At 42.4% G+C, this 22,840-nt stretch overlaps 1 protein-coding gene across 2 annotated transcripts in view; it reads right to left on the minus strand.

The window, feature by feature from the left end:
* Positions 1 to 22,840, minus strand: part of GSTK1 (glutathione S-transferase kappa 1) — a 645,482-nt gene that overhangs the window by 255,893 nt on the left and 366,749 nt on the right. For both annotated transcript variants that reach the window (XM_044079844.1, XM_044079843.1), the window contains one exon: positions 4,945 to 5,045. In XM_044079844.1, coding sequence (XP_043935779.1) covers positions 4,945 to 5,045 — 101 coding nt within the window. The remainder of the gene's footprint in view (positions 1 to 4,944; positions 5,046 to 22,840) is intronic.

Consider the following 22,840-nt stretch of genomic DNA (forward strand, 5'->3'; position numbering starts at 1 on the left):
AGATATCTAGTCTGGGGAGTCTCAACAGCTCCTTCAGGAAATCAAATCCCAAACTATGAAGGGCACAGCACGCAAGCAAGCATCAAAATTTTAATGATGCATCTGGTCCCGACAGATCTAGTGCAAATCCCATACAGGCACTACAGTCGAGCCTGGTCACCACACTTGCTCCTTCACCACATCCAGATCCTGGGAAAAGATTCCAATCAGTTATTTCAAAATGTTGCTGATGAAAACTGTAGGGAAATTGGGGTTCAAGCACCTAGGCAGTGAGACATTTCCCTGTGGTACATCTGGTTGGGGAGACATGGCTCTATCTGGTATGAGAAGGCCCATCTACAATAAGAGCCAGAGAGACCAAGGTTAATCCTTCCTGGTGGTCTTTCTCATGGCAGCATACTTTTATCATCAAAGACACAAAGAAAGACCTAGACCTGGATATCACATCAAGCATATAGTGCCTTGCAAAGGTATTCAGTGAAGACCAAGTAACAGCTGCATAAATATTACTTAATGCTGCACAGCAGAAAAGTCTAAGATGCAGCAACAGTGCGAGTGAAATGCGCTAGTGAAGCAGAGTAGGGACAAGTCAATTTTATAGTGAAATCCAAAATACAGTATGATAGCCATTTACAAGTCACCTTAGAAAGTTTACAAACATGTTTCTTGCCTGAGAAAAATGAATAGCTGAGTCTTTCCTAATATACTTTGAATTAAGACATTATCTTAGTTATTTCTACATAACCATAAAAAAAAAGAAAATATTTACCTCTATTACAATAACTTGAGAAAGAAAAATGTTAGATGAGTGGATTGGTTGAAATTAAACTCAGTAGCAATAGCAGACTTAACTGAAGCACTACTGTGAGGGGTACTATGTTCGTAGGAAAGCTACATAAGGTGAGTCCACTGGAACAACAAAATGTGGCATCAGTTTCTCAGATCTTCAAGACAACATTAATATTACTCAATTACTCATTCATTTCACCAGCTCTGTTAGGAAATGCTACATCTAAAGAAATCCCAATCCCTCACCACCACATGCTCCAGAGACCTCAACCTTATTACCACAATTAACAGAACATGCTGGAGGGACAGGTTCATAACCCAGCGAATGCTCATGCTCTGGAATAGACTTCCCATACATGCCAAGCAGAGCACCTTACTGGCCTTCTTCAAGAGAAATCTTGGTGAGTGGATGGGAAATAGAAAATTCACCCCCAGGGATCACTCCAGTGGCTCTACTTGATAGAGGCACTGGGAACTAACATCGGACAGCACGATGCCAGGGCACTTCTATGGGCTAGGCTTGTAAAAGCTCCAAGGCCATTAGCCTAGTACACACCCATGAACACTCCTGATCTACAGCTATCTAGGTTTGTGAACATCTTCTCCCTTCATTCATGTGGGTTTTCTATGGGTGCTCAGGTTTCCTCCCACGTTAAAGACATGCATTTGGAGCATTTCTTCTGCTGAAAATTGGCTTTGTTCCAAGTTGGACTTTCCCGGTAAACAAAAGTTAAATAAATAATTCAGTATTTTAGAAATCATACTGAACACAAAGATGCTTTCTAACAGATGGTGATCTCGTGAAAAAAGACAACTCTGGTTTAGACTTTATCTTCGAGGACAGCCCACCGACATTTTTACTCTGACCTCAGTTCAAGCCTGCACAATGAATGCAGTTCATGAATGAACCATTCCTCCTTCTATGCAACAAGTGTTAGATGTACACAAAGCTGGGGTAAGGATATTCAGGACATATGATATGACTTTCATAAGCCATCAAGAAAGACTATGGATTGGGCACACTGACTCCCTCTAGCAGCTGCTCAAGCCTCCACAGAACTCCAGAGGTGAACAGGTGCACATCAAGAGGTAATAACTCAGTAAGGCAGGCAAAGTATGAAATGAGCCATCAAGTGAGTCATCCAAGGGACCAGTCCCATCACCAAGTCCCTGCTTTTAACACCAAACTGGAATATCAAGTCCTGTAATGGACCAAATTTGTGGGTTGCAGCAGAAACAACCTTTGTGAAGCTAAAGCTCTTTAAAAGAACACAGATGGGATATGCCCCATATCTTGCCTCATTACTCAGCACAGAAACGTCTGAGCAAAGATAATGGCTTAAGGGACTGGGATCACAATTTTATTTACAAGCACCTCAAGGTGAAGTTCAAATATCTGCTTACTTCCTAAGTACAATTCAATTACAAAACACAACTCAAAGAAGTTTATAACCATTCACATTTTTGACAAAACAGTAAACTGAAGTATTAACTGAAGTATTAATACATGCTGCTTGCTGGTAATAAAAACAGACACTGGAGATATAATGTCAAACAATAAAGTCCATGGATCCCAAACTATATCAGTGGAAAAAATTCACCAAGTTCAGTTCCTTCTTCAAAATCATATATTCATCAACAAGTCCACAATACTGAATACAGCCAACATGGCAGTTCAGGGAAAATCTTCATTAGACTGTGCCATCTTTAACCATCCAGAAATGCCTGACTGAAACACATAATCCCTCTATTATCCACAATTACAGAACTAATTCCACTCCATCCGGAAGTCAATCCTAAAGGAAGTTGACTCTGACAATAATGGTCCACAATCACAACTATGTTTAGCCTTAAACACATTTTAAAAATTGTTACTCTGTGGACTTCCCACAATATCAGTCTCCAAGTACTGTGACACTAACACTGTGGAAGCAAAAACACAATCGCCAAAGCAACAGCTCAACAGTGCACATACGCTAATGAACAAATTAATGGAGTTTCCCACACTGCTCCACGAATGGAATAAATTATGCTTTCAATGACTAAAACAAATATGGAGTTCAGCAAAATCAAATACTAATTATGATATAATCAACAAGTAGCCAAATAATAATGTAGACAGTGAAACCGACATAGCAGCCGTAGGCAGTCAATGACTGCAGTCTTAAGCCATGTGCAGATGCTGAGTGAAATTCTTCCATTCAAAATATAAATAATAAATGGCTTTCAAGTCCATATTTTCTGAACCTTTACTATGTAACTGATCAGACATTACAGGAATCCATATTGTAAAAGTCAACCATGCTTTAGCAACACTCCCAGGAGCATAATTCTGCCCGCCACCCAGGCATATCATTTATGCCACACATGATCAAGGAATCACACATCAAGGGATAGTGGCAGATGTTATCTGCTCAGGCTTTAGCAGCATTTATAGTGGCACTGTACATTTAAGCCATGTGATAGGAGGCAATAAGAAACTGTAATGTACATTATGCACGCACGAAAGACAGAATCCAACAAAGATCAGTACAGAATCCATTTTAATGCTTCTATTAAACCAGTAAAAAGGGGCTAAAGGGGAAGTTTACCTAGCTGGACACTGCAAGGACACTTGGCAGTATGTGTATATGATCTTCGACCATAACATATCAAAACGCTAACACCCCCCTGATAATTACATCTTCAACACAGAAGGTATAGTTCACACATTAAACAATGCTACCATTAATTTTACCCCCCCAGGTATGAGGACTACACATTCAATGAATTCCACATTTTTATTACCCAAAAACAGATTTTAAAAAACATTAATGCAAATACACAATTCATCAATTTGCTTTAATGAATAAAAAATGTAGAGTCATTTTTCCATACAGAAGAACATGTAAACAGAGGGGGAGATAAATGATTACAGGTGGCCATTTCCTCTGTGGTGACGAAGTTCACTCATCTGCATAGTGATCAGATGACTATATCAGTTGTGGCTAAGTAGCAAGAGACAAGTCACACATTTAGAGTTTTAAGCAGCTGTGACACTAATTTCTGTTTAGACCTCATAGGTACTAAGGCTACAAATACATGTCGCATCCTTTCTCTGTACAAATTTGAAATAGTTTATTACTGATGTATTGTTGCTATACTGTACCAGTGCTTAGCACCTAGACTGTGCCTGAAACTAGTTCAAGGAACAGCCCACCTACTTAGTCAAGAAAGAAAGAAATCAATCTTCTGACATAAAACCTTGTCTGCGAACAATGTTCTGAAATACTAAAACACTGGGAACATTGCTACTTGCATTTAAAATACTTCATCACACTGTAAACAAACTGCAACAATAACATAACACAAGCAATTTCCTTACCTGTATCCTAAATCATGTATTTTAACTGATATGTGGCCTGCTGTGCTGCATAAGAAGCAAATTACACAGAACCACAACTGCCACGAACCATCTAAGGTGATAGTATGGAGCTGAATACACAACAGTGGTCACGAGGACAGCCTGGGCAAATGCATACAAAGCCCACCTGAAACCTGTATGCTGGAGGAAAATCGGTGAAGTGGGCTGTAGTTTTACCTCATGTAAGTACTAGGGGTAAACTTTAAAAGCATACGTGTCTTCAGAATTAATGACAGTTACTTCATTATTTAATTTCTGAAGATAAGTTCTGTTTGCTGTTTCAAGGAAAAGTCCTGGCATCAGCAGGGTGTACAACATAACGACCTGTCAGAAATCAGTGAGCCTTCTTTAGTAAAGATAAACCTTTTAAAGTGAAATACTTCAGAGCATTGCTGAACGCAAGCCTAAACTTAGATGCCATACTGACAAACTGCACACACACTGAGAAAGTTATGTGGAATCGCACAACTTTTCTTCCCCTCAATGAGCAAAAAGAGCTGAAACATCTGCCTAATATTGAGAAGAAAATGACGCCCATACCTCATTTACACCTGCAAAAATAACCTGAGCTGATCAATGACAAAATGATATGTTTATTTGTAAAGAAAGAAGAGAATATGCATTGATTTACCTGGTCTTATTTGGGTGTCCACCATTAGAGATCACCAAATTCAAAAGAAATAAAACAGAGATACAGACTCATCATGTACTCAGTCTGAAGATGTTATACATGTAGTAAACTGCAAACTTACCCGAGACCAGATCCTCATCCACAGCTCTCTGGAAACGGATTCAACAAACTCAGGGTGTTTCATTTCAACTGCTGTGACAAAACGCATTGCTTGCAGGCTACCTGAAAACAGAGAAAAAGAAAAGATGTAGCCCCAAAATGCCACTATTTGCAGTTTTCAGGTTACAAGAGACAAAGGCAAACTGCCACTAATGGCAGTTCCAGGAATGTTCTACTGTGGTGAGATTCCAAGAATGTTTTGATATGCTGAAATTCCATTCTGCAGTAAGGAGCACCTGCAGTATCGATGCAACAAGTCCTGCTGCAGGATATAACTTGTTATATACCATGCAGGGAATATGTCATGCACTAATAGTACATATCCAACAAAACATATAACTGGAGAATATCCCAACTGTCAGAAAATTACATTAGAACCTCACAGGAAAACAATCAGTACTCAAACACAAATACATTTTGTCAGTCAAACATGAGGACAGTCTTCCATTAAGAATCTAGCTCTGTAATACAGTAGTGCTGTCATGCACTCATCAGAAATATGAACATCACTGTGCCAGATAACTCTTAATTAGGCATTATTCACTAAGGACATAATAATTCATTAAAAACTACATCAACATATAGACAAAAGTATACAAACCCACCTCATTAGTCAGAGTCATGTGCAAACTATATAAACAGTTCATGCTCAATATTCATACACCATGGGAAAAGGGGTGAAAACAAATGTAAACTTGCTTGTCTGACGATGACAAAAAATAACTGGAAAAAGGATATGAGTTACACAGGGATTCATTTCTTTCTTGCCTGTGTACTTGATTACGTGGGTTTTGCCTCAGGGTTGAACCTGGTTTGTCCTGAGTAAACTCCACTGCATGATGCATTAATGCTATGACATAATATGGCCATTACAAACTAGTGCTTTTGATTCAATATTATGTCATTAAGCATGTGATGACATGGTTGTCATCGTGTCTTTCGGCTTTTCCTGGTTAAGGGTCGCCACAGTGGAACTACGGTCCGCTAATGATTGACAGTAGATTTTTATGTGCCGAGTTGCCAGCCCTGATGCACAACCTTCAACGGAGGTACGCCCATTCATGCATGTCTCCACACAGAAGACTCTTTAGCTGAGAATCGAACAGGACAACCGACAATGCTACTGCAGCACCACCACCGCAGTTATGTGATGACATGGTGATGACTGTTCTAAAACTGCAATGTATCTGAGCTAGTGTGTTCTTGTAAGAAGGACCTTCATTTTAGTTTATGTAAAGATTAGATTCATGTAAAGAGCTACATTAAGCCAGAACAAGCATAATCATCAGTGAAACTGATTTTTATGAAACATTTACTTTCTAAGCCACCCCCTACACTCCTCATAATGCCACCTCATAATGCCATTTCAAGTTACATAATGCAGCCCACAAAAGTAATGACAATTTATGTGGCTTGTTAAGACACTGACATTAACAAGCAAATTTTCAAAATAAGCACCATTCATATTTTTGCTGCAGTCTGCTAAAACTGCCTTAGGTCCACCATGGTATTGCTAATATTTGACTTATTTGCTAATAATGCAAGATGTAGCATTAAAAAGTACAGTTGTGTACACTTACCATAAATGTAGATGTTAGAGTGTATTCACTGTTGCAGTAATCAAACCTGGGTTATCTGCCTGCAGGTAGACCTCAGTTGGCCCGAATACCAGATTCTTGGGATTTCTGCATCAGATGCCGTCGCCTCTTCCATGACGTCAGGTCGTCAGGGGTATAAAACATGCAGCTGACGCCATTACATCAGTTTTTCTTGCCCCAAATGTCAGAAGCCCTAAAAATAGGAAGCTATTAAATGGTGTGGCACACCTCCAGTCAAAGGTAAATACCCCTGCCATAAAATATGGCCATAAAGAGGATAGGTAGAATGGATAGAGAAAGTCAGGGGGCTGGAGGGAGGGAAACCAGGACTGCAACAGTGAATACACTCAAGCATCTACATTTATGGCAAGTGTACACAACTGTGCTATGTTCTTCGTGTTTCACTGTTGCAGTCATCACACTTGGGTTGATTCCCAAAGCTGAGAAAGGGTGGAAGCAGTCAAGAAGTGTCAGGGCTGGCTAGCAGGCCTTGTAAGACTGCTGTAACAAATCCAGTTCTGGATTTAGAAAAAATAGGTAAGTGGTAATGCTTGGTGAAGGTGTGTACATTACTCCAGGTTGCAACTTCCAGGATGTCTCTGGTAGGAACTCCCCTGAGAAATGCTGTACAGGTTGAGGGAGCCCAAGTGGAGTGAGTTCTGATCTCCTGTGGGGTAGGTTTTCCATGGCGCTTGTAGCAGAAATGGATGCAGTGTGCTATCCATTTGGAAATGGTTTGCTTTGAAATGGCCTTGCTCTCTGCCCCTGTAGCAAAGCTGACTAGCAACTGGTCAGATTTTCTGAAAGGTTTAGTCCTGTCACGGTAGAACCCGAGCTGTCAGTGCACGTCCATGGAGTGCAGAATCCTTTCTCCTTTTTTCTGAGGATTAGGGAAAAAGACTGGCAAATGGATTGATTGGTTTAATGCCACACGGATATCACCTTGGGCATAAATGATGGGTTAGTCCTGAGGGAAACCCTGTCAGCATGGAAAATAATGAAGGATTCCACAGGCATTAGTAACTCGGACACTCTTCTCGCTGAAGTGATGGCTAGAAGCAAGGCTGTTTTCCGAGAGAGGAATTTTAACTCTGCTGAAGCAGCAGGTTCAAAAGGGGGAAGCGTGAACTTCTCCAGTACAAAGTCTAGGTCCCAGGCTGGGGTGGGAGCTCACCTAGGGGGCCTTAAATTGTTTGCTCCTCTCAGGAACTGTTTGATGAGAGGGTGAGAAAAGACAGGTGGCTCAGTATTATAATGAGCTGAGATGGCAGAGGCATGAATCTTAATGGATGATAAGGATAGGCCTCTGTAGAGCAGCTCTGCTAGGTAATCAAGGATTTGAGGTAAGGTGGGCACGGCTGTGTCCTTTCCTTGAGACTGACTCCAAGAACAATATCTTTTCCACTTTTCAGCATAGGATTTCCAAGTACTAGGCCTTGTAGCTTCAAGGATGACGTCCAGCACCTGTTTGCTGAAGGTTGCTGGTGGTGTATTCAGGGGATAAGTCAGGCTGCAAGGTTTAGGGTTTGCAGTTGTGGATGCAAAATCTGTCCCCCCCCCTGCTGAGACAGCAGGGAAGGCGTCTGATGTAGGTGCCAGGGTGGCACTGCTGTCAGGCTGCGTAGGAGTGGGTACCAGTGCTGGCGTGGCCAGTCTGGGGCAATAAGGATTGTCCTTGGCCTGTCCTGTTTGATCTTCAGCAGTACTTTTGAGAGGAGGAAAGGCATAAATTAAGAGGTTTTCCCATGTAAAGGATAGGGCATCCACCTTCCAGGCTCTGCTGTGAGGATTCCTGGTGCAAAATTTGCTCAATTGGTGGTTTTGGGGGGAGGCAAAGAGGTTCACCTTCGGTGTCCCCCACCTCTGGATTAGAAGTTTGAATGAGTTGGGTTCCAGTTTCCACTCGTGTGGGTCCAGTAGATATCTGCTTGTCGTCTGTCAGTGAGTTTTGTTTGCCTGGCAAGAAATGAGCTTGTAGATGCACTTGATTGCTCAAGGCTGTGTTCCACAGGGCCATGGCTAACCTGCAGAGTGGGTAGGAATGAGATCCCCCTGCTTGTTTATGTACCACATAACTGTGGTGTTGTCTGTCTTTATCAGGAGCTGTCCTGGAAAGATAAGGTATTTGAAGGCTGTTAGAGCATTCTGTACAGCTAACATCTCTTTTTGATTGATATGCAGGGGAATTTGTCCGGGGCTCCATTTACCTTGAATGCATTTGCCTGCCATGTGAGCCCCCCATGCATAGTCTGATGCGTCTTTTGTTAGGGTTTGGCCGGCGAGGGGTTGAGTGAAAGGAAGTCCCTTGTTGTGGTTGCATGTCTCTGCCCACCAAAGGAACTCTGCCCTTAGACAAGGTATGACAGGGATCACTGTTTCCAGGTCCTGAGAATGTTGACACCAGAGACTTTTTAAGTATCACTGAAGTTTCCTGATGTGCAGTCTAGCACATGGAATTAGCAGAATGCATGAGGCCATGATCCCTAGGGCTTGCGTATTTGCCTTGCAGATAACTGGGTTTTTGTGGCCATTAGTTTGAAGTAGTTTGTCAAATAGACCTATTTTTCTTGAGTGAGGAATGCCATCTGGGAAGTTGTGTTCAAGCTTGCTCCTATGAATACAATTTTTTGGCTGGGCACCAGTTGTGATTTCTTTTCGTTGATGGTGTACCCCAGTGAATTTAGGAGGCTTTTTACAAATGCGAGGTGCTGAAGTAGCAATTCCTGACTGTCCGCCTCAATCAGGCAATCATCCAAATATGGGTAAATTTGAATATTTCTCTGTCTGCAGTATGGAATGGCTGGAGCCAGGCACTTTGTGAATACTCTGGGCGCAGTAGATAAGCCAAAGAGAAGTGCAGAGAACTGATAGTGCATACAGCCTACCCTGAAACGTAGATATTTCCTGCAAGACTCACTTATGGAGATGTGCAGATAAGCTTCTTTTATGTCTAGGGTGACTAACCAGGCATCCTTGGCTAGCACAGGAAGAAGCTGTTGCAGTGTAAGCATTTTGAATTTTGGAACCACCAGAAAGGTGTTGAGGATTGACAGATCCATGACAGGGCATCAAGAGCTCTCTTTTCTGGGCACCAGGAACAGTCTGGAGTAGAAACCCTGTCTCCTTTGTTCTACTAGAACATGTTGAATAGCCCTGATATTGAGAAGGGAAAGTACTTGCTTTTGAGCCACTGCCCACTGGTTTGGAGGAAGGTCTGGCAACCCCACTTGGGATTGGCAGTGAGTGGAAATAGAATCCGTATCCCTGGGATACAATGTTTAGAACCCATCAGTCCTGAGTAATGGACATCCAGTTTTTTGCATGAAAGGTGAGCTTTCCTCCTAGGGGTGCAAGTACTTGGGCATGGCTGGGAAGGATGACTGAAAAGTCATTGTGAACTTTTTCCATAACGGGGTGGCTTACCACTCCTGTTTTTGAGGTGGGAGTACTCCATTGTTTAGCTCTCTGCATACCCTAAGACTGTAGTCGGTGGTCTGTTTCCCCTGGGTTTGGACTGAGAAGGCCTAGGAGGGACTGGAAAGGACCAGTTTTTAGAAGGCCAGTTTGCATAGATTTTGCTTTTTTCTCCTTTTTAACAACTTCTTCTGCTTTTGTGCCAAACAAACTATCTGGCAACATTTGTTCATTCAGCCAAGCATGCCTTCTCAGTACAGACCCAGTGACAGCAGCCCTGCAAGATGCTTCTAAGGCATCAAACCCACACTGCAAAGTATGTTTACTAAATTGGTTTGCAGAATGCATTAACTCTTGTAAATCTTTACTTTCTGCACAATCTGGAAGTAACACCATTTTTTTGTTTGATTAGTTCCATAATATGTTGCTGGTACTTCAACATGTGAAACTGGCAATTCAAAGCCCTAATGGCAAAAGTTGCAGACGTACATACCTTTTTACCCCCATCTATCTAAAGCTCTGGAATCCCTGTCTGAAGATAGGGTTTCTGGCTGTAGTAGCCTTAATGCCTTTAGGTCCCTGGGAAATGGTCTCTGGATCCACAGCAGGATTCTTAAAGAGAAACTTGTAAGAGTCAGGTACTCTATAGTGCCTGTCAGGTTTCCTAGGGGCTCATGGCAAAGTGTCAGGAGTAAGACTGGATAGGGGCTCATGGCAAAGTGTCAGGAGTAAGACTGGATTCCATGAAGACATCATCTACAATATCCAGGACAGGGGGTATAGCTAGAGGCATGTACTGAGGCAAATCTAAAAATTATCCGAGTCTTTTTGGACTGAGGGTAGTCCTAGCATTCCCAGTGGAAATGCTCTCTTAAGGTATGCAAGGTTTCAACAAAAGAAAAATCCTCTGGAGGGGAGGCAGTGGGAATGGAATCCTCTGCATCTGAATCCTCATAGGCAGATAAAAGTATGTCCTGATAATCAGAGGGGTTAGAGTAATCGGACTCCTTTGTCTGTAGAATCAGAAGGAAATTCAATTCTTTGTATTTTTGCAGGGGAAAGTTGGCTTCCCCTAATTAGAGCAATAAGGTCTTCCGCCATTCTAAGCATTTGTTTTTGTGGCACGGGAGCTTGAGCATGCGCTTTGATCATGGGTTTTCTAGGCGTAGTGCGAACTCTGGGCCTGAGAAACCCGGCAGTTTTAGCTAAAAATGTTGTCGGTTTAATACGAACATCTGTAGGTCAGAAAACACCCTCAGAAGCCGGTGCCTGCACAACGGCTCCGGACCCATCCAAGGTAGAGACATCCGCAGGTTCCATAGTCGAAGAAGCATCTTGCGGCATACCGGACTCTGAATGTGTCTCAGCAGAGGCCTGCAAATCTGTAGAAGCGGGTATCAGGGGCTGTGAAGGCACCTCACTTTGTAGTGGTGGACTAGCTTAATGGAAGTGTCGTCGGCAGTTTTGGACATATGCGGTCGGTCTCTGTCTTTATCCTTATGTTTTTTCGGAAGATTGGTAGTCGAAAGGTTTATCGAAGCCATTTCAGAATAAGGAGAATGAGAGCTACAAAGATAGCCTGACGATGAATGGTTCGGGCATTAAACAAGCCACAAAACAGACAGTGAGGAACGTCGTGGTCTGGGCCTAAACAGGTGACGCAGTAAGAATGAAAATCTCTGTCAGGTATTTGTTTTCCACAGGCAAGACAACTTAAATTTTTTCCAACATCGGTTAGAGCAAGAAAAAAGGATCCAGAATGGGGTACTTAGCTTTAGAAGACTTCAGGTTTGAAACTCGAAAAATGAAAATTTCAGGTAGCGGCCGACTGGCACTCGTGAACTGCTTCTGCTTCGGGCTCTTCCACGGCAAGAAAGACTGATGTAATGGCGTCGGCTGCATGTTTTATACCCCTGACGACCTGACGTCATGGAAGAGGCAACAGCATCCAATGCAGAAATCCCTAGACTCTGGTATTCGGGCCGACTAAGGGCTACCTGCAGGCAGATAACCAAGTGTGATGACTGCAACAGTGAAACATGAAGAACATCACGATCGTACAAAACGATAAAAAGAAACTGAAGGATCAGTGTTCTGGTCATATTCTAACATAGTTAAGTGGGCTAATATTATGGTAATAATCTGTTGTAATGTACCATAGAACAACTCTGGCAGAAGTGGAATGAAACTGATATCAGCTGAGCTAATGTAGCTACTCCAGTGCATCTTATATTTCTCTGAACAGAGTTAAGGTCCTTATGGTGTCCACATGCAAACAGAAGGAGGGCATTTCAACTCAGCAAAGTTTAGCATTTACTCAGTGTAACAGAAGTCCTAAAGCATATGAGTAAAGATACAAAAAATAATAATGCACTTCACAGATTGCCCTTAAGGTTTATGTAACATTCGACATACTTGAAAATAGGGGGAAAGATTACTAACAGCCTACATATGCTGGCAGCACCACAGACACATTGTTTTTAAGAGGTTCCTAGATTACTAGGCTAACTGCCCTTGAAGGCCATTTTAAGTGCAGCAAATTATATAAGTTGACATCCAGGCATTTCTAAGGGTCAGCTCCCGGTGTTTTCTCCTGTCTACCTGATGAATTTGGGCATCTTGGGGCAATGCAGCAATTGCCTCATGTACACAAACAACCCTCTCTTACTACCACCCAACACTACAACCTGTGAGAGATGCACTTATATAGCCAAACTGGAAGCAAAGCTCTCTTCACCCAAGACTGGACTAGACAGTCAAGAGGAGAAGGTGAACACTTGCACCACACCACACTCATCACATAGTCTCTCAAACCCTTCACCACCAAAACACACACACAGAAACACAAAACACATACCTACATTCGTGGAGGCTCTAAAAAAAAATCTACCCAAGCAACAGGGACCTCCAAAGCAGAAACACAAGCAACCTCCACCCCCAACACAACCCAAATGACACATAGCCCACAAACTCAGTATGCCACTCAACCACAGCCCATAAGGCATAACAATGTACCCAACACTCTAGTCATAGGTGACTCTATCGTCAGGCACACTGATGTTCTACTCACCAGGGTAAACAAGGAGAAAGTTACTGTCAGCTGCTGGTCAGGTGCCAGGATCCAGCACATAATGCATACACTCAAGTCACTCCACAACAAGTACAAATATGACTCTGTCATTGTCCATGTTGGTGTGAATGACCTGAGACGTACCTCCCTGGACTACTTGAAGAGAGACATGGAGGAGCTCTCCGATCTTGTAGCCCAGGCAGTTATGACCCTAGCCCTGAGTAGCATCCTGCCATCTCCCAGAAAGATACCACAGTATAAGGACAAAATGATTGACTTCAACAATTGGCTAAGCTTCTGGTGTCATTCTAAGGGGATCCAGTATCTGTCTGCCTGGGATGACATGATCGACAAACCACAAAGCTTTGCCAGAGATGGCCTGCACCTGTGTCGCCTTTGGAATTCCAGATACTGACTAAGGCTCTTGCCACCCCATAGTGCCTTTTTTAGGCAAGATTCAAATGATAAATTCACCACCATAACAGGTACAAGCAAGCAAAATCTGAGGGTAATGCTACTTAATGCTAGAAGTCTAAACCTCAAAATGCACTCACTCAAGGCACTCCTTAAAATGGAGAACATCGACATCTGTGCAGTGATAGAGACCTGGTTCAAGGCTCTAGAGAGCACCCCTGCATTACCAGGCTACAATTTATACTACACCTTTTGGCCACCTAACCTGGATCGAAGCACTAAAGTCGGAGGCATGTCCATATTCATTAAGGATATACACACCTCCAGCCTAGTTGCTCAGCATAATGTATCCGAGATTATCCAAGTGCAACTAACTCTGGGCAAGACCGCAATCCAAATTGTAGCTTGCTACAGATCTCCCACCATGCCCCAGGATTCCCACTCCTCATTTCTTGATACACTGGAAAATATTAGGGTACAACCTAACACCCTAATAATGGGAGATTTCAACTACCCCACCATTAACTGGGAAAACTACTCATGTACCAAATCTCGTGCTCAACGTTTTCTGGAATTCATAAATTCCAGTGCCTTGGATCAACTTATCGGCACTCCCACCAGGGGCAGCAATATCCTAGACCTGGTCATTACCAACAAGGGCAACCGGTGTTCCACACCAGAGGTCAATTCCTCGTTGGTAAAATCCGACCACAAGCAAATCACCCTAGACATCCACATCCCATCCACATCCCACCCCCCATTAGGGAAACCACTGTAAAAAATTTCTCCAAAGCCAACCTCATGCTTCTTAAGACAGAAGTGGCAAATTTTACGACACCCATGCTGATGGATAATAGAGGTACGACTGCTGAATCCTATACAATTGAACTTTATAAGCACTTACACGAATGCATGGATCGTGCAATCCCTAACAGAACCAAGATGCAATCCTGAAAAAAAAGGAAGCCAATCTGGTGGTACCCTGCCATATACAAACTCTACAACAGAAGAACCTGTTGCAAAAAAGAGTTAAATCCCATGATTGGAGGAACTCCATGGTTGCCTTAGTAAGAAGCTGAGATCCCTCATAAAATCCTCCAAAGCTAGTTATGAAAACAAAATCACCATTGATTCTAATGACAATCACAAAGCATTCTATAGCTATGTCAAGAATCTCAATGACAACACTCAGATCTGCTCTGAGTTACAGCACAATGGCACTAAATATACAGAACCAACTGATATTGCCAACATCCTGCCAAATAGGTTCAGTGCTAACTTTACCCCTCTCTCATCCCCATAAAAGGGCCCATCTCCATACCGGAAGAATGCAAAGTTCCTGTAATCATGGCTGCACAGGTAAAAAACACACTCTCCAAAGCCAAGAACACAGCATCCATGGGACCGGACAACATCCCAGGCTGCGTTCTACATGAACTACAGAACGAACTGACACCCCATCTAAGTACCATGTTCAATCATAGCCTCACCTCTTGCTTTGTGCCCACTGAATGGTGCACAGCAACGATTACCTCCACTCCACAAAGGAGGAGCCACTATGGACCCAGGGAACTAACGCCCCATTAGCCTGACGAGCCTGGTCTGCAAGGCTATGGAACTTATAAACAATGACATTGATAATCTCCAAACTCTGGACCCTACCCAGTTCAGGTTTGTAAAAGGCAGATCATGTCTCCTAAAACTGATAGACTTCTTTGAAGCGGTCACCAAAGCCGTAGATGAGGGTAAGGTGGTTCACACAGCCTATCTAGATCTCGCCAAGGCTTTCGATACCATCCCCCACTCTGGAATTATAGATAAACTCACTAAACTAGGTATATATTCCTATGTCACAAGATGGGCTGCCAACTGGCTCACTAACAGAACTCACACTATGAAAGTAGCAGACTCTAAATACAACTTCAGACCAGTGACAAGGGAGTACCACAGGGTTCAATCCTAGGTCCTCTCTTGTTTGGTATCTACTTCTCTGATGTACAGGCTAACACAGAAGATCTTTGGCTAACAAAGTTTGCAGATGACTGCAAACTAGGAGCCATAATCAAAACTAATAACGATCTGGACATCCTATAAAAGGGCCTCACGGAGACAAATGCCTGGTGTCAAAGCCATGGCCTTAAGCTCAATGCCAAAAAGTGCATTGTCATCCCTTTTGGTAAAAACTCTGTACCCATAAACTACCACACAGGTGGTAGTCTACTTAACACCGAAAGTGTGATAAAAGACCTTGGGACACAGGTGGACAGTAGTCTCTCCTTTGATAATCACATCACCACAGTAGTCAGGAAATCCTTCTACGTGGCACACCTCATCACAAAAGGTTTCTCATCCAGGAAAATGAGGTAATTGTTCCCCTTTACTCATCAATTAAACCCATTATAGAGTACAACACCCCTTTTATGTACCTCACAAGACATCTACAACAACTGAAAGGCCACAGAAATACCTCACAAAGAGGATTACCGGCTTCAAACACATGCCCTATGCAGACAGTCTCAAAAAACTCCAGCTTTACTCTCGCATATCGCGTACTCAGAGGCGATCTCTGCCTAACATACAAAGCTATGTCAAACCCAGAGCTATTAGATATGTTCCATTTAAAGAAATCCCAATCCCTCTGAGCTACACGCTCTAGGGCTCTAAACCTTGTCACCAAAATAAACAGAACATGCTGGAGGGATAGATTCCTGTCCCAGAGACTTCCCATACACTGGAACAAACTACCTATATCTATATCAAACAAAGTTCCTCATTAGCACTCCTCAAGAAAAATCTTGATGATTGGATAGGAGATAAAAAAAATTCACCCAGAGGAACACTTCTGTGGCTCTGTTTGACAGGGGCACAGGAAAATAATTTTCTTGGGTGGCAAAAGCCAGGGTACCGTTTGGCTAGGATTATATAGGCCCCTAGGGCCAATAGCCTAGTACCTACCTATGAACCAATGAGAATCAAATCTTGCAACCTTTTTCTTTAATTCAGAAAAAGTAAAATTTTCATTTGTTTTTTTAAGTTGAATTGAGAGGACAAGTGTGTCAAACATCAGTCTGTAGACAGGCTGGGGCTGACTTCAAGAAATTAATGATAAACAGCTAGCTGTGTGTTGTATACTGTTTTACTTAGGCAGTGTATCATACGTAACCCTTAATATCCACTGTACCACACTGCCATCTTAGCAGTGTGCATCTGTTCAAGTCAGCCAGATGAAATAAACATTCTTTGTTATTACATTTCTCACAATACACAATCCTTCTGTACCTAGCAAAAGGACAATGCAACACTGCAGTATTAACAAGTCTTCCTGTTCAACCCAGACTATCCAATATGAAAGGAATAGATCATTGTACTGTTATCACAGAGAACAAAGATGGGGAAATTCTTCAAGAATTACTTTTTGCTATATTTGAGCTATGCATCCAATTCAGGTACAATATATTTAAAGGACAACGTCACCTAAAAAAAAATATTGTGCCTCTTCCAACTTCAATTTATGCTTATGCTTAGGTGTTCAACTGCATTTATCTTGCCGCATTTGTTACTGTTGTCGGTAGCTTTATTAAATTTATGACAGTATTATACTGAATTTCTGCTTATTTGAGCCGTTTTTCTTTTGTGATTGTAAACTAATTTATCACATTTGTATTATTTTAAAGCAATTTGCTGATTAACTGCATTTCATTACTGTTTAACTGCATTCCATTTCTACTTACTGCAATTCATTACTGTTTAGCTGCATTTTATTGCATTTCAATACTGTTTAACTGTAGTTTTTCATACTATGACTTTTGCTTTTATCTGTAAGTGGTAATCTGTGCTTTTTATGAATTTTACTGTGTTCTTACCTTTAAACTGAGTAGCACAGTCTGGATATAAGGTTTGCTGCATCCATAGCGGTTTGTTTTTTCCTTCTATGTTTCTGTCCATCAAACAGCTTTTCACTGACCCCTAAAACGTGAAGTCCCATTACTGCAAACATCCAAATCAGCAATTTTTTTTCCCTGGGAGAGAAATTGCTAGCCCTACCACAAACTACAGATCACTTTAAACATTACAACTAAATATACCAACTCTGAGATTGCACTACAGTGGGGAAAAGGGCAAACTCACAAGAGTGGCCAAGTGATTTTTTTCTCAGGGAAAGAAATAGTTGATTTGGCTGTTCGCTGTAATGGGACTTCACTTATTAAGGGTCAATGAAAAGCCGTTCGATGGAATGGCTTTTCATTAACATAATATAACCCGTTTCTGACAGCCATCTTGTGTTGGTAGGTGCCTATCTCCTCTGCTAGTGACAGTAGCAGGGCTACCTGGCCCTTGTCTGGCACAGGCTGGTAAAGAAAGCAGGAACTAGTAGGATTGGCTAGATTTCTGTATTACTAGAACCTTCTATTTTTTGTGGCATTTAAACCCCGCATTTGAGCTGCACTGTTTTTAACCTAATGTGAGGTATTCCAGCTGCAAATTTTCCTTTAGTAGCACTTGTGTGCTCACCTAGTAGCACACTTCTTAGATCTTCCACCCTTTACCCCCTTAGCTCTCTCTGGCCTGTCTCCCTCAGATTCTGACAAATATGGATGGGCAATTTCCTACAGTTTCCCCTGCCAGTCTGGTTGATATGGGCACATGAGACAGTGTAGCAACTGCCTCATGTACACGGACAACCCTCTACTACTGCCACTTAGGAACACAATTTGTGAGATGCAATTACATTAAGAACCTAGAGTCGATGGTCTCTCACTCACAAGCTAATATATCTGGCACCGAGAAGGATGTCAACACAAACACCACACCTCAAACACCACACACACCCCTACACAACACACACTCACATATGCTGAGGTCCTAAACAAAAACATACCCAAACAAGAGACCTTTGAGGCACAAAAACATGCAAACTCCACTGCCCACCACACCACACATAGTCCACACACCTATGTCTCACAGCCACTAAAACCTAAACATAAATCCAACATACAAGTCATATAAGACTCCATTGTGAGACACACAGATGTGCCCTTTATCAGGCTGGATAAGGAGAAGTCACGGTTGGCTGATTCTCAGGTGCCAGAATCTGCCATATAACAAATGCACTCAAGCCTCTCAACAACAGGTACTGTTATGACTGTCATAGTCCATGCTGGCGTGAATGACTTGAGATGTACCTCCCTGGACTATATGTAGAGATACATGATCGAGCTTGCTGAATATGTGTCCCACCAGGCAGGTGTGTTCCTAGCCTTAAGCAGCATTTTACAGTCACCCAGAATGATGCCTCAATAACAACACAAAATGATTGACTTTAATTGGCTTAGTTTCTGCTGTCAATCCAATGGGATCCAGTACCTGACAGCCTGGGAAGACATGATCGAAAAACCACAATGCTTTGCCAGAGATGGCCTGCAACTGTATCTCTTGGGCTTCAGGCAAAGGCTGTTGCCTCCTCCATAATGCCTGTTTTAGGCAATGCCATGAGGGCAAAACTACAAACATGAAAATTTCATCAAAACACAAATTAAAGGTGCTGCTGCTAAATGCTAGGAGTCTAAACATGAAACTGCACTCATTTCAAGCATTCTTAACCCTGGAAGATGCTGACATTTGTGCAGTCACAGAAACCGGGTTCAAAGCTGTGGAAAGCACCCTAGCAAAACCAGGTTACTCATCATATCATACATTCAGACCCCAAACCGTGGGCAATAAAGCAAAAGGATGTGGAGTTGCAATATATATTAAAGACATATACACCTCCAGGCTGGTCAAACAGTATGATGCACAGGAGACACTCCAGGTGCAATTAACCATTGACAAGACCCCTATTCAAATCATAGCTAGCTACAGGCCCCCATCTTTGACTCAAGATGCCCACTCCACCTATCTGGACCTCTTCCAGTCTATCAAGATTCAACCTTTTACCCTGATCCCGAGCAACTTTAACTATCCAACTACAGACTGGAAGAACTACTCATGCCAAAACACAAATGCCCAGGGATTCCTTGACTTTATCAATGCAGATGCCTTGGACCAGCTGGTCGACACCCCTACAAGAGGTGATAATATCTTGGACTTGGTATTAACCAGCATGAGTAACCACTGCAGCATCCCTACAATGTCATCCTCCTTGGTAAGGTCCGACCACAAAGTGGTCACCTTCAAAGTCACCATCTTCTCCCCTCAGACCCCCCCCCCCCAGCTACAGTCAAACAAAAAAAGTTCTTCAAAGCTGATTACAATCTCCTGAGGGAAGTCATACATTACCAAAGTACTATACAAGCATTTATATAGCTGCATGGAATCAGGAATATCAGACAGGACAAAAATCCTCCTCCTCAAGGAAGACTGTAAACTGTCTGGTGGACATCTGCAATAAATAAACTCTATAATAAAAGGAATAAAATGCTGTCCAGGACCAAGAAGGAGCAGGTGCCTAATCAGAAGCAATCTCTCCTTAGCCTGATAAGCAAATAAGAGCACTAGTGAAATCCTCCAAAGCAATTCTAAACTGGCCACATCTACTAAAGACTATCATAAGGCCTTCTTCACATGTTTGCATTCTCAAAGGAAGCACTCAAATCTGCTCAGAACTGGTGATCAAGGACACCACATACACAAACGCTGTAGATATAGCCAATCTGCTGGCAAGCAGGTTTAGTGAAAACTTCACCTCTCTGTCCCCTCATCAGTAAATCAGGACATCCCCAGCACCCACCCCCCATTATCTCTAGGGAGCAAGTCATCACTGCCTTCTCAAAGGCAAAAAATACAACCTCCATGGGACCTGATAACATCCCAGGCTGCATCCTACATGAACTCAGGCAGGAGCATGCACTGTTAGGTACCCTATTCAACCAAAGCCTGAATACAGGCTTTGTCCCAGCTGAGTGGAGGACAGCCACTGTCATCCGTATGCACAAAGTTGGAGCATTCACCAATCCAGAAAGTTATAGACCCATCAGTCTAACTAGTCTGATCTGCAAGGCCATTGAATGGATCATCATGGACCTCATTAACAAGGACAATGGCAACCTCCAAACACTTGATCCCACACAGTTTGCCTGTTAAATTTGGTTGATTTCTTTGAGACAGTCACCAAAGCCATGAACGAAGGGAAGACAGTGCACAAGACCTACCTTGACCTGGCCAAAGCCTTCAATACTATTCCCTGCTTGGGTATAATAGATACACTCTCTCAACTAAGCATCAATGCATATGTTACCAGATGGGCAGCAAACTGACTCACTGACAGAACCCACCTAGTCAAAATAGGGGAAGCCACCTCAAGCAGTAGACCCATAATAAGAGGTGTACCCCAGGAATGGGACTTGGAGCTTCTGTTGTTTGGGATATACTTTTCTAAGGTGAAGGCCAAAACTAGTGGGCTATGGCTGACCAAGTCTGCAGATGACTGCAAGCTGGGTGCTGTCATGAATTCCCCTAGTGACTGGGACATTCTCCAAGAAGGTCTCACCCAAATGACTTTTGCCAGAAACATGGCCTCAAACTGAATGCCAAAAAATACATCATCATCCCCTTTAGGGAGAGGGACGTCCTAACAAATTAGCACATTAATAACAAGGTCCTAAGTATGCAACCAGTTGTGAGACTTCGGTGCCCAGGCGGATAGCAAAACTGACTTTTGACCACCATCTTGCCTCCATTGTATGGAAAGCTTGCTACATGGCCCATCTCATTAGTAAGGGTATCTCATCCAGGGACAAGGAGGTCATAACATCCCTGTATTCTTCCCTTATAAGACCCATTACTGAGTACAATGCCCCTTTCGACATGTACCTCACAAAGTACATGCAGCAGCTGGAGAGACCACAGACGTCCCTCACCAGGACAATCCAGGGCCTCAAACATCTACCCTACACAGACAGGCTAAAAGCCCTGTTCCACTACTCAGTCTCATACAGACTACTCAGAGGTGACCTCTGTCTGGCATACAAAACAATCTCAAACCTGCCTTAATGGGACTGCTGCATATCTGGAAGTCTAGCTCCACTTGAGTAACCTGCATGCGAGTCCTCAACCTGGTCTGTGACATCAATATGACTTGTTGGCGGGACAGATTTGTGTCCCAGAGACTCCCCCATCTTTGGAATAGACTCCCTCTCCATGTTAAGTAGAGAACCGTATTAACCCTTTTTAATTGCAACCTGGATAACTGGGTGGGGAACAGAAAATACACCCCTGGGATTCCACCTGTGTCCCTGCTGGACAGGGGCATCGGGTGCTGACTTGTCAGAAGGGCTAAATTCTTGGCTAGGCTTGTAAGGGCCTCAGAGCAAATAGCGTAGTAACTTCCTATGATACTATGGTAAATGTTAAAGATTCCAGCCTTCCTTTCCTTTAATTCAATATACAAATAAAGCATAATTTAAACTAGCCACATAGCTTATTTCTGCCTGAAGCAGTTTCTAATGTTTCTGTGAACACTACTCGTGATTTTTTTTCTGAAATGTTACATCATTTCTTTGTAAAATTTCTCATATCTTACACAGGTTGGGAGGGAAAGTTACACCTCCAGTTGTTATGAACACAGTAATAAGACTAGTCACTGACTAACTACACGACCAGTGAAAAGTTAAAAAGAGAAAACAAGAAGGGGTACAGACTTCAGTTTCCTTTCTGTGTGCACAAGTACATATGTGCATGCTCTATAAATTGCAAATGACCAGATTTCGCGCCATACCTAGAAAAAAACTTAGAGCTCCAATTCTGAGTCTGAACAAAATAAGAAAAAAGGTACTCTTTCAAGCCAAACATTCAAATGCAACTTTACGTTTTGAGTAAGAAATGGCTACTAACAGAAATGAAAATCTGCTACTGCAAAAACACACCAGTGACCATCAAAAAAGAAACCAAAGTGGTCTCACTTTCGAATTCAGTTTAGAAATATGGTCAAACTAAATGTCCTTACCACTCTAAACATTGTGTCAGAGCAGCCAGGTGTTTCAGGACATTACACATTAGAAACCATCCTAGTGTGATGGACAAAGGTATTAGTACTGCACAGAAGGCCAAGGTATGATAAAAACCTTTTCGTGTGTGCCTGTCCTTTAAAGTTAGAAAGGCAATTTGTCCTTAGTTGCACTGTATCCAGTAACAAATGCAGTTAAAAGAAAATGAGCAACAGCACAAATTTTTATTTTCCAAGTAGGTCTAGGGACTGAGTCATTGCACAATAATACTGGAATATAATGCATCTTTTGTCAAAACATTTTGAAATTCAGCACTGCACCAAAAGTGAAGCTGTTAACATTCAGTTGCACTGATTGTATAAATGCTAATCTGTCAACGTTTGGGAACAGTAAGGACTGCAGAATAAAGACCATGCTACA

The sequence above is a fragment of the Protopterus annectens genome, chromosome 8.part0 (assembly GCF_019279795.1).
Source record: "Protopterus annectens isolate FY-2018-M chromosome 8.part0, PAN1.0, whole genome shotgun sequence".
Taxonomy (NCBI): Eukaryota; Metazoa; Chordata; order Ceratodontiformes; family Protopteridae; genus Protopterus; species Protopterus annectens.